At 46.8% G+C, this 15000-nt stretch overlaps 2 protein-coding genes across 3 annotated transcripts in view; both read left to right on the top strand.

The window, feature by feature from the left end:
- The window catches only part of prpf6 (PRP6 pre-mRNA processing factor 6 homolog (S. cerevisiae)), a 13918-nt gene extending 9346 nt beyond the window's left edge, over window positions 1-4572 (top strand). Inside the window, exons 16-21 of the mRNA XM_068597837.1 lie at window positions 1450-1626; window positions 1712-1845; window positions 2424-2515; window positions 2629-2743; window positions 2908-3034; window positions 3253-4572. Of these exons, the coding sequence (XP_068453938.1) occupies window positions 1450-1626; window positions 1712-1845; window positions 2424-2515; window positions 2629-2743; window positions 2908-3034; window positions 3253-3405 (798 nt within the window). The 3' untranslated portion in view covers window positions 3406-4572. The remainder of the gene's footprint in view (window positions 1-1449; window positions 1627-1711; window positions 1846-2423; window positions 2516-2628; window positions 2744-2907; window positions 3035-3252) is intronic.
- Window positions 4573-7921: 3349 nt separating this feature from the next.
- Window positions 7922-11391, top strand: aar2 (AAR2 splicing factor). Of its 2 annotated transcripts, none has more exons than XM_068597763.1 (4): window positions 7922-8049; window positions 8291-9096; window positions 9691-9920; window positions 10640-11391. In XM_068597763.1, the coding sequence occupies exons 1-4, from the start codon at window positions 7931-7933 to the stop codon at window positions 10805-10807; spliced, it is 1323 nt and encodes a 440-aa protein (XP_068453864.1). In that variant the 5' UTR covers window positions 7922-7930; the 3' UTR covers window positions 10808-11391. The 2 variants fall into 2 exon arrangements, with proteins under 2 accessions (XP_068453864.1, XP_068453865.1); XM_068597764.1 differs by having other exon boundaries at window positions 7923-8049; window positions 8287-9096.
- Window positions 11392-15000: the final 3609 nt, after the last annotated feature.

Genomic DNA, 15000 nt, shown 5'->3' with positions numbered 1-15000 from the left:
TAAGCAGGCATACATACAGGCATCTATATAAATACACACACATATTTCACTACATGTTTGCTCATGGACACTTGGTTTATAGTTATGCAAATTTTGATAAAAGTCATGGAAATCCATTGGTCCAATGTGTATGAACCTGGAATGAGGACTTTGTGGAAAGATTAGGACATTTTTTTAGTCCTAAACCCTGTTTGGGGCTTAAGACTCGAGGGTTTAGGTTGGTTATCGTTCGGGTAACGGTCGGTTAGCTTTAATGCTCACGTTAAGGCCCAGGCGCACAAAGTACGGGTTAGAGTCTCGGGAACTCAGTCAAATCAACATTTCCGCAGCCTTCTCGGCCGGTTAATCTGTCCAGGGAAGCTCGGTTGTGTGTTTTTAACACCTCCGTTCTTTTACAGCCCTTCTGTGACCTTCTGTTCTCGTGCAGGCGGTTTATTTTACGTTGTGCAACGCTGAGGTGTGACCCACGATGTTCAGGGCGGCTTTATTATCAGGGTTCTTTTGTTCCCCGTCGCCTCAAACCCAGCGTTTACCGGTAATAGTAAATTAATCTTGGTCGTAGTCGAGGTATCGTCTCCAAACACGCCGTCGGCGCTCAGGTTCAGGCTTGACTCGGTCGACACCTCTCGAGGGTTGACAGATGCTGTCAGCGGCGCTCTTGAGTCATGTGACCTGGCCGCTCGCCCGTCGCTTATCTGCCGACAGGCGTGACTTGAGACTCTGTAATGTCGATCGCTGCGTCAGATAAGACGCCCGCGCCGTGCTAATGAAGCGGCGTTTAGTCGTTTCTTAACGTGTGAACGCTGGTGCGGTATTTGCGTTGCGCAATCGGAGGCGTTTATGGAAGTATTTTGAATTGTTTTTACAGTAATGTGAGAGTACGACACCGCGCCCAGAAGAAGTTAAACAATTATAAATATTACTTTGGGATTCAAGTGGCTTCCTACTTTCAACTTATAGATAGATTATATGGATTTAAAATAAAATGACTTGTGTGTGTGTGAGAGAGACGTAAGTGACTTGAGAGTATATGTGAGTCACTTTAGTGTGAGTGACTTGAGCGTAGGGCTGCAACAATGAATCGATAAAATCGATTATTAAAAAAGTTGTCAATAAGTATGTCAATAAGTCACTTATTGACATACGAGAGGATACAGGCAGGTAATACTCAAACATCTCAGCGACTTATTGAGCGGCGTAATAATCGTGCGACAAAACTAATCGATAATGAAATTCGTTGCCAACTTTTTTAATCATCAATTTTTATCTATTTTATCGACTTGTTGTTGCAGCCCTAGACTTGAGTGTGTGAGCGAGTGACTTGTGAGAGACTGACTCTAAATGTGAGAACACGCCCTGGGGGGGTTTATACAGGAAGTTCATGGTCCTGTCTGTTGTCGTTTCCTGACTAAAAGCCGTGTTCTTTAACTACCCCGTCTCCTCCTCCAGGTGTTCATGAAGTCTGTGAAGCTGGAGTGGGTTCTGAAGAACATCGACGCCGCCCACGAGTTGTGCACCGAGGCCCTGAAGCACTACGAGGACTTCCCCAAGCTGTGGATGATGAGAGGCCAGATAGAGGAGCAGGGGGAGAACATGGACAAGGCCCGAGAGGCCTACAACCAAGGGGTGAGGGACCCGGGAGCGTCGCACCGCCGGCCGCGCTGCCCACACGGCGAGCGATCAATAAACACGTGAATACGTTTGTTCGCAGTTGAAGAAGTGTCCCCACTCCAGCGGGCTGTGGCTGCTGCTGTCCCGGCTGGAGGAGCGCGTGGGTCAGCTGACCAGAGCCAGAGCCATCCTGGAGAAGGCTCGCCTCAAGAACCCGCAGATCCCAGAGCTGTGGTGAGAGAGCGCGGCGCTGATTGGCCGGTTTTTCATTCAGGGGGCGGGACTTACAAAGACACGTGAATGTTGTACTTTTTTTTCTGAAGAATATTTGATTTGCTTGTTGAGCAATTGGAAAAATGAACTTTGGGATTCAAGCGGCTTCCTTCTTTCACCTTATGGAAATTATGGTATGTTTTTAAATGTATGCATTTAAAAAATGAAATTAACAGAGATAAAAAAAATCCCCCTAATAATGAATAAATTACAATGATATATTTGTATTATTATTATAATTTGTTTATTTTATAACATAATAATAATAATTAGAATTGTATAATCTGTTTATTAATATTTTATATTATAAAATTTAAATTATTTATTTGTATTTATTTATTATTATAATTTTCATTTATTTCATACATATATATAAATATGAATTAATTATTATTTTAGTTTATTTTATAAATGTATAATATTAATTCCTACATTACGATTATATTATTTCAATTTATTTATTTTAATTTAGATTTATTTTACATTGATTCTAACTTCATTTTTGTATTGTATTTTAAATCAATATAACATGTTTCCAGGCTGGAGTCGGTCAGGCTGGAGTTCCGGGCCGGACTGAAGAACATCTCCAACACCCTGATGGCCAAAGCGCTGCAGGAGTGCCCCAACTCAGGTGAGCGCACTCTGAGCCCCTGAACCCTGGACACCGAGCCGTTGCGGTCTCCCTCCCTGTCCTCCATCGATGTGCCCATCACCTCACGCTCTCTGCCGGTCTCCTCCTCCCAGGCATCCTGTGGGCGGAGGCGGTGTTCCTGGAGGCGCGGCCCCAGAGGAAGACCAAGAGCGTGGACGCTTTGAAGAAGTGTGAACACGACCCCCACGTCCTGCTCGCTGTGGCCAAGTACGACCGCGTGTCTTTCTCCCGGACCACAACGCCTCTTCTTCTCTGCACTCCTGGTGTTTCCTGCACTGTGTTCATCTCTTCTTCTTCTTCTTCTTCTTCTTCTTCTTCTTCTTCTTCTTCTTCTTCTTCTTCTTCTTCTTCTTCCCTCTCTCTCTCGTCAGGTTGTTCTGGAGCGAGCGTAAGATCAGCAAAGCCAGAGAGTGGTTCCTCCGGACGGTGAAGATCGAGCCGGACCTGGGAGACGCCTGGGCTCTGTTCTACAAGTTTGAGCTGCAGCACGGCGCAGAGGTGTGTGTGTGTGTGTGCATGTGTGAGAGACTTGTGAGTGTGTGTGAGAAAGTGACTTGTGTGTCTATGTGTGTGTGACTTGTGTGTAACCCCGCTGCGTGTGTGACTTATGCGTAGCCCCGCTGCGTGTGTGTCTTGTGTGTGACTTGTGTGTAACCCCGCTGCGTGTGTGTCTTGTGTGTGACTTGTGTGTAACCCCGCTGCGTGTGCGTCCTCAGGAGCAACAGGAAGAGGTGCGAAAGCGCTGCGAGAACGCGGAGCCTCGGCACGGAGAGCTTTGGTGCGCCGAGTCCAAACACGTCCTGAACTGGCAGAAGAAGACGGGAGAGATCTTGGCGGGCGTCGCCGGCAAGATCAAGAACACGTTCTGAGGTCGCGGGGAAAAGTGATGGACTGGAGAACAACAACAACAACAACAACAACAACAACAAGGACCTGGAGGAAACGGCTCCGGACGCCAGCGGTTCTCCAGCGGGACGCAGAGAACCCGTTCCCTTCTCTTCAGGTTCAGTGTTTTAGAGATGAGTGGAACCAAAGCTCCAGTTTAGAACTCAGAACCACAGCCAGTACGTAGAGGTTTGTTCTGCGGCCGTCGGGTAGAACCGCAGTTTACAACTTTGCAGACGGATCGAGGTCGAGCCTTCAAGTCCCAAAACCTGGAAATGAGTCGACATTTTATTGTATTTTTTTTCCTACTTCCTGTTCCCTTAAAGTGAATGTGTTGTTTTTTTTTGTCGTGTTTTTGGTTAGACGTCCTGTGATCCACTCTGTGATTAACTTGAGCTGAAGACATCTTTTAACGTTCCGTTCTACGATACATATCTATGAAATATGTCAGTAAACGCTTACCCCGGACGTCCCCGTGCATTACCGAGTGTGTACCGAGTGCATTCACACGTCACGAGTCATGAAGGCCGGGGGTCGTGTGTGTTTTATCGTCATGTGACTCGTGAACTTTGTGTTTGCCACAAAGCTTATTTTACAATATCTCAGTGTCGAGGTAACCAGCGCGACGGCAGCTTCCTAATCGGCCTCCAATCAAACGCATCGTCCCTGCAACACACACACACACACACACACACACACACACACACACACAGGGGAGTTGGAAGCTATGTCCTGCACCACCAAAGAGCAACACACACACACACACACACACCTGCTCTACGGCTGTAAATCAAGAGGGAAACTTTTTATGAAGGTGAAGTGTTGACTTACGAACTGTGTGCGTGTGTGTGTGTGTGTGTCTCTGTAATGTCTCAGTAATGGCGCTAACGAATGAGCTGGCGATGCGTTAGAGAAGTTCTGAGGGATCCTCCAAGTTGTGGTCCTGATATAAAAACTCAGAATCCTTTCTCATCTGAGACGAGAGAAAATCGATTCCCGACAGAAGAAGCAGAAAGAAGTGAAAACGTGGCGATAATGTGATTAAGTAGTGATGATGCTGGTGCGTTTTCTTCATTTTTTTTTATAGTAAATGGGTTTAAAAGTAAGAGCCAATCTGTTGTTTCCGTTCATATTAAATGAGATTGATGCCATGGATTTGTTTTTTTTCTGTCATTGTGAATTTTGTGTGAAAAGTATGAATCGAGGGGGAAATAAACCAACTCGCCCGTCGGCGTGTCCTGACGCTTCAGCTTCAGCTGTTCGTGTCCACGGTGACTTCCTGATGAGAAGCTGTTCATGAACTCCTCCTCACGACTTCTGGTGTTGTGATGATCGGCTCTTCAGCTCGCTGGAGATGTTTGAAGCATCCAGTAAACAGTCTGTTGTGCAACTTCCTGTTTCTCCCAAACAAGTGTGTGAGAGAGACTTTTGTGTGTGTGTGTAACTTGTATCTAGGTGTGTAACTTGGGTCTGTGTATGTGTGTGTGTGTGTAACTTGTATCTGTGTGTTTGATGTGTGTGTAAATTGTCTACGTGTGTGTAACTTGGGTCTATGTGTGGATTTGGCGTGTGTGTGCGTGTGTGTGTGTGTGTGTGTGTGTGTGTGTGAGAGAGAGAGAGAGTGTGAGTGTCTGACTGTCTGCTAAAAGGCTTCGTTGTTTATCTAAAAGTTAAATCTAATTCTATTTGCACATTTAGTTTTAAAGATCCTCCAATGCACGATCTGCATTTGTTGGGGTTCTCTGTACATTTTTATTTAAATTGTTTTTATGTAATAGTTTTATGTTCTATTGTTTCGCCGCATCTCATCGGTGCGCGCGCGCGCGCCGTGTACGCAGTTGCGCAACCCCTCCTCGGCCTCCCGTCCGTCTGCGCGTCGAAACCGAAAGCAGAAGGGAGTGATTGATTGCTGACAGCTTTCCTTCGCCGGGGTGTTTGTTGAAATCCGGTAAGCGCGGAGTCCAGGGATCCATGACGGGGACGGAAACCGGAGCAGCGGGGACTTCTGGTGATGCTGGAGACCGGGAGCGGAGCGCCACATCGGGAGTCCACCGGCCGCCGAGGACGCGTTCCAGACGACACGGATTTAATACTTCCACATATTGTTTCGTTTAGGCAGATCGGGAGGAGGCGAATTCCTGCGCGTGTCGCTGCTGCTGATGGAGAGTGGCTTTGCTCGTCTGGGGGTCCTGCAGCATATCATGATCAATGGTAATACATCCAAACTACTGGTGCGCATTTACGCAGCAGCAGCAGCCAGTTGGCTCCGGCTGGCTGCTGCAGAGCGAGACTTACTGAAAGCTGCGCCACTGACTCACAAGTCCGTGTGTGCGTTTGTGTGCGTGTACTTATCACAGTGTTATCTGGAGCTGGATCCAACTGATGCATGTTTTTTTTAATCTCCTCGTAAATCCATTTTTTTTCTTTGCATGATGTGTTTTACCTCCTCTCTCTCTCCCTCCTCTCTCTCCATCTCTCTTGTTCTCAGTGTCTGACCGGAACTCTCCGGCGCGTCCTGGCGCTCCTCTTGTTGGCCAGCGCGTGCGCGAGACGTAGATGTAACTACAGAGAGATCCTGGGCTCGTACAGACAGGTCATCTACGTGGAGCTGCAGAACCTGGTACAGCACGCGCGTGCGTTAAATAGAAAACGTTTATTTGGATTCATTTGTTCCAGTCGTGTTTTTTTTTAATGAATACTATGTATGGCTTTTAAACTATTATTATTTTTTACATGTGCTATACTTTGACTGTTATATGACATAATAAACCATGACTTTTCTTTTGATTATTTACAACTGATTCATGACTTTCTTCGACATATATACTATAGATTAAAAAAATCTAAGAAATTTACATAAAAAATACTTCAGGTTTTTTATATATTTAAAAATATACTATGTTTATTGCGACTATTTTTAACAGTTTCACTATTCTATGACATTTTTTCGACATGCTATACTTATAGTTTATTCCAGTCGGTTGCAGCTGTGATAAACATGTGAGAGCAAAGCGCAGCGCCTTATTGGCTGCAACTGTTTACTTGTTTGCATCTGTCACCAGTAAAGCTGTTGTTTGTTGCAGAATCTGACTGGCTCCTTGAACAGCGCCAAAGTGAGAGACCCCTGTCCCTCAGGAAAGGTAAGGGCCTCTCAGTGTGAGCACGTCCACCATGGACAGAGAGACAATGGCCAGCAGGTTGCTTTGTCCTGTCACATGACGCGTTTCCTTCCTTCACCTCCGCCCTGCTGCTCCTCCGCAGGCTCACCGCGTCCTGGTCTCCATCTACGGGATGACCCAGCAGGTGCGCTGTCAGAGGCAGGGCCGGCGGCCGTCTGACCTGGAGAAGCCGCTGGCGAGCATGGAGCATCTCATCCGGCACAACTGCAGCCCGTCCGACCTGGTGAGGACGAAGGGAGCGAGGAGAGATCCTCCCTTTCCTTCGTGTTCATCCATCTCCTCACACAATGAATGAGAAGGAAGGGAGTGAGGAGAGATCCTTCCTTTCCTTCGTGTTCTTCCATCTCCTCACACAGTAAATGAGGACATAACTTGTAACTTGTGTCTGTGTGTAACTTGTGTCTATGTGAGCGTGTGTGTAACTTGTGTCTATGTGCGTGTTTGACGTGTGTGTAACTTCCTCCTCCTCCTCCTCTTCCAGGGGAAGAAAGTCTCCTGTTCAGACGTCCAGAGGACTCGAGGGAAGAAGAGGAAGAGGAACCGGTTGATCGCAGTGATCAACGCGCTGATCAGCTGCTGGCAGAAGCTTTACAGCGTCTCTCTGCTCTCAAAGTAGAACGCGTCGCGTCCGACGAGCCGACGTCTTACAAGCGTCCCAGATGTTCACCGCCGGTCAAGTTCTCAGCGTTTTGTGTTTCAACACTCTTACAGACTTTTGTGTAGCTCCTCGTTTGATGGAATATTAACCACAGATAAGCTATAATATATCCACAATACTCTCAGAATATGCACATTTTGGAAAGTCTCTCTTGTTGTAACAATAGGTTGTTTTTTTGCCTTTGTGAAACATATGCAAGTCATCATACTCATCTTCTGTCCTTAATTTTTCTGAGCATATGCAATATAATAAAACAGACTTTTTTTTTAAACGCCTGATTACGATTGTAAGTCCCAGTACTGTCATAATTACCTGTCATAATTATAATGATAAAGATTGTAAGTATTAATCTATTGAAATAAATATGATAATAAAATAATCATGGTAATAATAATAAATATATTTAAAATTGTTATAAACAACATTATTATTTTATAATATGTATTATATTATTAGTGATCGTATAACTTGTATTTTAATAGTACTTTACACATTTATTAACAATTAGCTTATATGTATTACTAAAAGGAAAAAGTTCAAAACAAATAATAGTGATACATAAAAAATGGACTGTTCAAAAATAAAAAATAAAAATACTTTGTCACACTTCACGTAAATCATTGCGATACATAATTAAAACACAAAACACGTGATATTTATCTCATATTTCTAATGCCAAAAGGAACGCATCCTCTGCGCAGCTGTTTCCGCCCGGACCGGAAGTCTTGTTGCACAGCGCCATACCAAACGGCTCGTCAACGACACGAAACGTCAACAACCAGCTACACGAGGTATCGTTGCCGTTAAAAAACAAAACAACATACATTTTCTTAAATGTACGTTTAATAGTTAGTTTTATTCATTTATTTACGTTAAACTGCTTCCTGTCAAACAATATATATTTAAAAGCAGCATCACTGTCGTTAGCTGTCGGACGTAGCTTTAGTTACACTTGTCGGGGAAACCCTCCCGAACTTCCTGGGAACTATAAACTGCACCTCTCGTGTTTCCCGGGTTTTTGTTTGAAGTCAGGAAGTGGAGGTGGAGGACACCCCTCGACTTAGCGGACATGGCCAACAGCGACAACAGCGCCGACATGGACCCGGATGTTGCTCTGAGGCTGTTTGAGGAGGGCGCCACCCTGGTGCTGCTGGGCGTCCCGCTGGGCACCGAGCTGGGGATCGACTGCAAGAGCTGGAAGGTGGGCCCCCGCTTCAAGGGCGTGAAGATGATCCCCCCCGGGCTGCACTTCCTCCACTACTCCTCCGTCAACTCCCCCGGCTGCGGAGGGGAAGTCGGGCCCAAGACGGGCCTCTTCCTCGCGCTGGGACCCCGGGACGTCCTGGTAGCCAACTGGGACCCCAAAGAAGAGGACCTGGACTTCTCCGCCTCCCGAGACGAAGAGGAGGTGAGCCGGGTCCGGGCTGGCCTGCGCGAGCTGGACCCCTTCCTGGGGCCCTACCCGTACGAGCTGATGCGGAAGTGGGTGTCCCTCACGGACCGGCTGAGCGAGGAGCTGGCGAAGAACCTGCAGCCGCTGTCGGGGCGCGTCTGCGCCTTCAGCGACGTCGTCCCCGAGCAGCAGCTCACGCACACCGAGGACCGGGCGGCGCAGCCGAGGAACGACGCGGCGTGCCGCAGCATGAAGGAGGGGCTGGAGCGGCTGCCCAGGATGAAGCCCCGGGAGGGCACGGAGCTGCGCTTCTCCGTCGTCCCTGACAGGAAGTACCCGCCCGGGGCCACGCCGGCCGAGATCACCCGCTGCAGCCTGGACCAGAGCTACGCCCTGGAGGCGGTGCTGAGGGAGAACCACCAGCTGCAGCCGCTAGACCTGCTGGGTACGAGTCTCATACCCTCCTTCTCTATTCGTCTCTCTCCCTCTTCGTCTCCCATACTCTCTCTTTCCCTCCGTCTCTCCGTATTCATCTCTCTCTCCTTCTACCTCTCTCCCTCCGTCTCTCCATGTTCGTCTCTCTCTCCTCCCTCTCTCCCTCCATCTCTTCATATTTGTCTCTCTCTCCCTCCATCTCTCCATATCAATCTCTCTCCTTTTCCTTCTCTCCATCCATCTCTCCGTATTTGTCTCCCTCCATCTCTCTCCCTCCGTCTCTCCATTATTTACAATACAATATTACTCTATCTTGTCATCGTTTACTTTTTCAATTTTTTTTTTACCCAGCCATTTCAGATTTAAATTAAATTGTCTTTTTGTTGGTGTGAAAACCAATTTAATCCCAGGTACACACACACATATACATCCACCCTCATCTATGTACTTTTAGTTTGACTTTCATCTAAAAAAACACACACACTTCCATCCCGTGACTGCATGATGTTCTGCTGGCTCGTGTCCCACTGCTCTGTCGTCCTTTTGGTGGTGTGTGTGTCTTGTCTTACGATAAAGGAATAAATAAAATAACTCCTCCTCTCAGGTGAGCTGCAGTTTGCCTTCGTGTGCTTCCTGGTCGGGAACGTCTACGAGGGCTTCGAGCACTGGAAGCGCCTCCTGGCGCTGCTGTGCCGCTCCGAGGAGGCCATGCGGACGCGCTCGGCGCTCTACCTCGGCCTGGTGGCCGTGCTCTACCACCAGCTCGGGGAGATCTCGCCCGACTTCTTCGTGGACATCGTGTCCCAGAGCAACTTCCTCACGTCCACGCTGCAGGTGAGGGAGACGCGCCGCTTCACCTCCGTGATGTCACGGAGCGTGGGAAGGAAACTCACCGGGGGAGGGAGAAAAGCTTCATCAGGGGGGAGAGAGAGGGAGCGATAAAAGGGGTGAGATAGGAAGTCGAATACAAAGGGAGAGAGGGAGGGAGAGAGAGAGAAACTAATACACAGAGAGAGAGAGGAAGAGGGGAGGGGACAAAATGGGAGGGAGAAGGAAGGTGTGAGAGAAGGAGATGAATATTGGCAGAGGAAAAGAGGAGTAAACTATGGAAAAGGGAGGGAGAGAATGAGACGAATATGCAGCGACGGAGGGATAAGGAGAGAGAGAGAGAGAGAGGGAGAGGGAGAGAGGGAGAGAGGGAGAAAGAGTATTGGAGATGAAAAGAGAGGGGGAAAGAAGGTGGGAGAAAGAGAGGCACCAATGGGGAGAGAGGGAAGGTGGGTCTGAAGGAGACAAATCAAGAGAGAGTGAGAGAGAGTCTGGCAGACGAAGAGGGAGGTGGAGAGAAGGAGACGGAGGGAGGAAGAGAGACAAACCGGGATGGAGGGATTGTTCTCTCAATAGTTCTCTGGACAGTATCGCCCCACTTTGCAGTTTGTGTGGAGAAAATAACAATGTAGAATGTCAAAGCCTGAATTATTATTATTATTATTATTATTATTATTATTATTATCATCCTTAATAATGAGCACGGTCACGTCTCCCTCCTCCAGGATTTCTTCCAGTCCGCCGGCGGCCCCGGCGTGGACGCCACGCTGCGCAGGAGAGCCGAGAAGTTCAAAGCTCACCTCACCAAGAAGTTCCGCTGGGACTTCGATGCGGACCTGGACGACTGCGAGCCCGTGGTGGTGGAGCTGCCCGCGGGCCTGGAGGCGGACTGAGGCCTCGACGCCCGCCGCGGGTTCGATGCCAGGAAACAATTTGACGGACTGAAAAATAACCGGGGGGCGGTGACGCCTGAGCAGGGGGAGGACGGAACAACGGAGCATGTAGATTGTGCTCTTATGTGTGTGTGTATACACTGTTCTGTGGATGCGGCGCCCTCTGGTGGCGGGTTCCTCTCAGTGGCTGCGCGGCTGTTTTTAGAACCAGTCGCGACACATTTATTGCCAAAATCAGACCCCAAGTTTGTCTTACAACCTCAGTTTACTGAAGAACCAATGAACTACAAACTGTCACACAGTTTGTAGTTTCCTTTTTACATGAGTGATTCTAGATTTGCAGGTTTTGAGCGAGATGGAAATAAACATATAGTATTGTGTGACTTACGGGTCCACCTCGTGTTATTATGGCATTGTTTACGACGGTGAATTATTCAAACTTCTAGACAAACATCAGAGCTGTGTTTTCTGACTTAAAAAAAATATATTATTGGCTTCAAATTCAAAAACTCTATTTTTATAGTGAGATTTAACGCTGGATTGTTGCCTGATACTAATCTAAAAACATCTGTGATTGTTCTTATTAATAAAGCTTAACACTACTTGTCAAAACTAGCAGCGAAGTGCTTCACATAAAAACAAAGGATGGCAAACAATGACAGAAACATGCACATGTCCACATAAATATATATTTACAAATAAATCTGATCCAGTGGATCCTACAGAAAGTAACTTTCTTTGACTTCCTGTTTATTTTTTGCAGGCAGTTTGTAACCGTCCACTTTCCAGGTGAATGAGCCTCATAAGGGAGAAGAATAACACAAAAAGTTTGATCTGTAACTGAAGATCATCACTGAAAACTCTAGAAAAGAGGAACAAAATGTTTAAGCTTGTTTCAATACTTGCCAGGAGTCATCTCTCCCGCCTCCACTAGATGGCGATAATGAGCTTTCTGTTCATAATCACAACTTCTCGTGGTTAAAAAGCACAAACTGGTTGAAAAGCGGCGGCGGCGCCTTCTGAAATCGTCTGTAAATCCTTCTGATCCCGACAAAGACGGATCTGTGAGGAGTAACAGGTGGGAAGCAAAGGCAACTGGATGAAATCACTGTGTGTGTGTGTGTGTGTGTGTGTGTGAATGTGTAAATGTGTGTGTTTGTGTGTCTTTTCTCTGACTGATGGATTAGACACGCCTTTTATCCGCCTGTTGGTCTGTCAATGCATCACTCGTTACGTCCCGCCCCCCCGAACCTTTTCAGTTACATCTCCAGCTGGACCCGTCTCTAACCATGGAGCTGGTGTGGAGGTTCTAGTGGAATTATGTGAATTAATAAGCATTTAGAACATCTATAACCCAGAACCATCATGAAGAGAAGCCTTTAGAACACGTAGAACCCAGAACCAACACAAAGACAACCTTTTAGAACATGTAGAACCCAGAACCATCATGAAGAGAACCCTTCAGAACATCTATAACCCAGAACCATCATGAAGAGAACCCTTCAGAACATCTATAACCCAGAACCATCATGAAGAGAACCCTTCAGAACATCTATAACCCAGAACCATCATGAAGAGAACCCTTCAGAACATCTATAACCCAGAACCATCATGAAGAGAACCCTTCAGAACATCTATAACCCAGAACCATCATGAAGAGAACCCTTCAGAACATCTATAACCCAGAACCATCATGAAGAGAACCCTTCAGAACATCTATAACCCAGAACCATCATGAAGAGAACCCTTCAGAACATCTATAACCCAGAACCATCATGAAGAGAACCCTTCAGAACATCTATAACCCAGAACCATCATGAAGAGAACCCTTCAGAACACGTAGAACCCAGAACCAACACAAAAACAATCATGTAGAACCCAGAACCAACACAAAGAGAACCTTTTAGACCAGGTAGAACCCAGAACAAACACAAAAACAATCATATAGAACCCAGAACCAACACAAAGAGAACCCTTCACAACATCTAGAACCCAGAACCAACACAAAGAGAACCCTTCAGAACATCTAGAACCCAGAACCAACACAAAGACAACCTTTTAGAACATGTAGAACCCAGAACCAATACAAAAACAATCATGTAGAACCCAGAACCAACACAAAGAGAACCATTTAGAACATGTAGAACCCAGAACCATCATGAAGAGAAGCCTTTAGAACGCGTAGAACCCAGAACCAAAACAAAGGCAACCATATACAACATGTAGAACCCAGAACCAACACAAAGTAGCATCTAGAACTGATGTTCTCATGTACTTAAGTGAATCATGGAGCTCACAATGCCAACACAACCCGGCCCCTCCTCCCACAAGACGGATGTTGTGGTGCAGCGGGTCGGCGGGTCGTTGGGTCTCGTGCGTCGGGCTCCTCGGTGAAGAAGTCAGAACATCTTAAAAGAAGATCATCGTTGTAATCTGCGGTCCGCTCGGTGAGACCTCTGGGCCCCCGGAGCCGGTTGTTATTTCCCTCTTTTGAGGGCAATTAGAAGGAGAAAATGTCTCTGAGCGCACGGTGGAAACATGGAAGAAAGAAAATAGAATAAAATGACCGCCAATTATTCCTAGATTCTCTCGCTCCCCTCGGGGCCGGGATCGAGCGCTATGGACGTCGTCAACGAAGACGGGTCTTTAGAAAATTGCTCTGCGGGGACGTCCTTGGCGCTCGAGCCCCTCCATTAGTGCTGGAATCCAGTGTTCAGAGGAGCTGCACATTTAAACATTTAAACCGGCACGGAAGAAAAGAGGGGAGCGAATAAAACCTTTTAGATCCTGGATCTCGTCTTTCGGCCGCCGGGCATTGAGGATCCATTTTGTTTGATCGGTCGACAAGGATCCAGACCAACGCTCTTTTGTCACCGTGTGTATAAGAAGAGGACGTAGTCATCGTGACGTCATCTGTTGTTTCTGTTTTGAAGCCTCGAGTTTGGCATTTTGTCGTCGCCATCTTGTTTCAGTTTTTCTGCAACCAGACACAAGAGGGTGAAGCTGAGGACAACAGAATGCAGAAAAATACATTTTCAGGTGACAAAAATGTCACAAACAACTCCAGAACACTGTGAAAGGGTTAAAGTTAGAAGACCAAATTACAAACAACCCACAGACCGAGAAGTAAAGGCATTTTTACATATACTTCTATACAACCAGAGGAGTCGCCCCCTGGTGGTCAGGAGAGAGAATGCAGCTTTAACATGAAGCATAGACTTCTATACAACCAGAGGAGTCGCCCCTGGTGGTCAGGAGAGAGAATGCAGCTTCAACACATGAAGCGTAGACTTCTATACAACCAGAGGAGTCGCCCCCTGGTGGTCAGGAGAGAGAATGCAGCTTTAACACGTGAAGCATTGACTTCTATACAACCAGAGGAGTCGCCCCCTGGTGGTCAGGAGAGAGAATGCAGCTTCAACACATGAAGCGTAGACTTCTATACAACCAGAGGAGTCGCCCCCTGGTGGTCAGGAGAGAGAATGCAGCTTCAACACATGAAGCATAGACTTCTATACAACCAGAGGAGTCGCCCCCTGGTGGACAGGAGAGAGAATGCAGCTTTAACACATGAAGCATAGACTTCTATACAACCAGAGGAGTCGCCCCCTGGTGGTCAGGAGAGAGAATGCAGCTTTAACACATGAAGCATAGACTTCTATACAACCAGAGGAGTCGCCTCTGGTGGACAGGAGAGAGAATGCAGCTTTAACACATGAAGCATAGACTTCTATACAACCAGAGGAGTCGCCCCCTGGTGGTCAGGAGAGAGAATGCAGCTTTAACACATGAAGCGTAGACTTCTATACAACCAGAGGAGTCGCCCCCTGGTGGTCAGGAGAGAGAATGCAGCTTCAACACATGAAGCATAGACTTCTATACAACCAGAGGAGTCGCTATTGGTCGTCATTCCACACATAAAGAGAAGCATGAATATGTATGTTTTTTTACTTCTTCAGGCTCAATTTTTTTCAACCAAAAACAGATTTTTGAACAGAAATGTGTGAATGTCTTTCACTCACCAGGCTCTTTAAAATAATTATTTTCTCAACCACTTTTTATTTGCCGTTTCCCTTCAAAGATAAACGAGAAGCGTCGCCTGTCCAAAAAGAAAAGGACATTAAATCCCCAAAATAAGCGGCTTCCAGCCTGTTAAACTTTACAGCCGCGGCTCCAGTTCAACTGGAGGAAAG

Source organism: Clinocottus analis, unplaced genomic scaffold, assembly GCF_023055335.1.
Source record: "Clinocottus analis isolate CAN_PGR_092001 unplaced genomic scaffold, fCliAna1.0.p SCAF_4, whole genome shotgun sequence".
NCBI lineage: Eukaryota > Metazoa > Chordata > Actinopteri > Perciformes > Cottidae > Clinocottus > Clinocottus analis.
Note: the sequence above shows the minus strand (reverse complement) of the source record. Positions and strands in the feature narration are given on the sequence as shown.

What these genes read in the sequence shown, in the direction of transcription:
- aar2 (XM_068597763.1), top strand. Translation starts at nt 7,931, where the DNA reads ATGCCAAAAGGAACGCATCCTCTGCGCAGCTGTTTCCGCCCGGACCGG. An exon ending in TCAACAACCAGCTACACGAG is followed by an intron (nt 8,050 to 8,290) that starts GTATCGTTGCCG and finishes GTTTGAAGTCAG; the next exon opens with GAAGTGGAGGTGGAGGACAC. An exon ending in GCAGCCGCTAGACCTGCTGG is followed by an intron (nt 9,097 to 9,690) that starts GTACGAGTCTCA and finishes TCCTCCTCTCAG; the next exon opens with GTGAGCTGCAGTTTGCCTTC.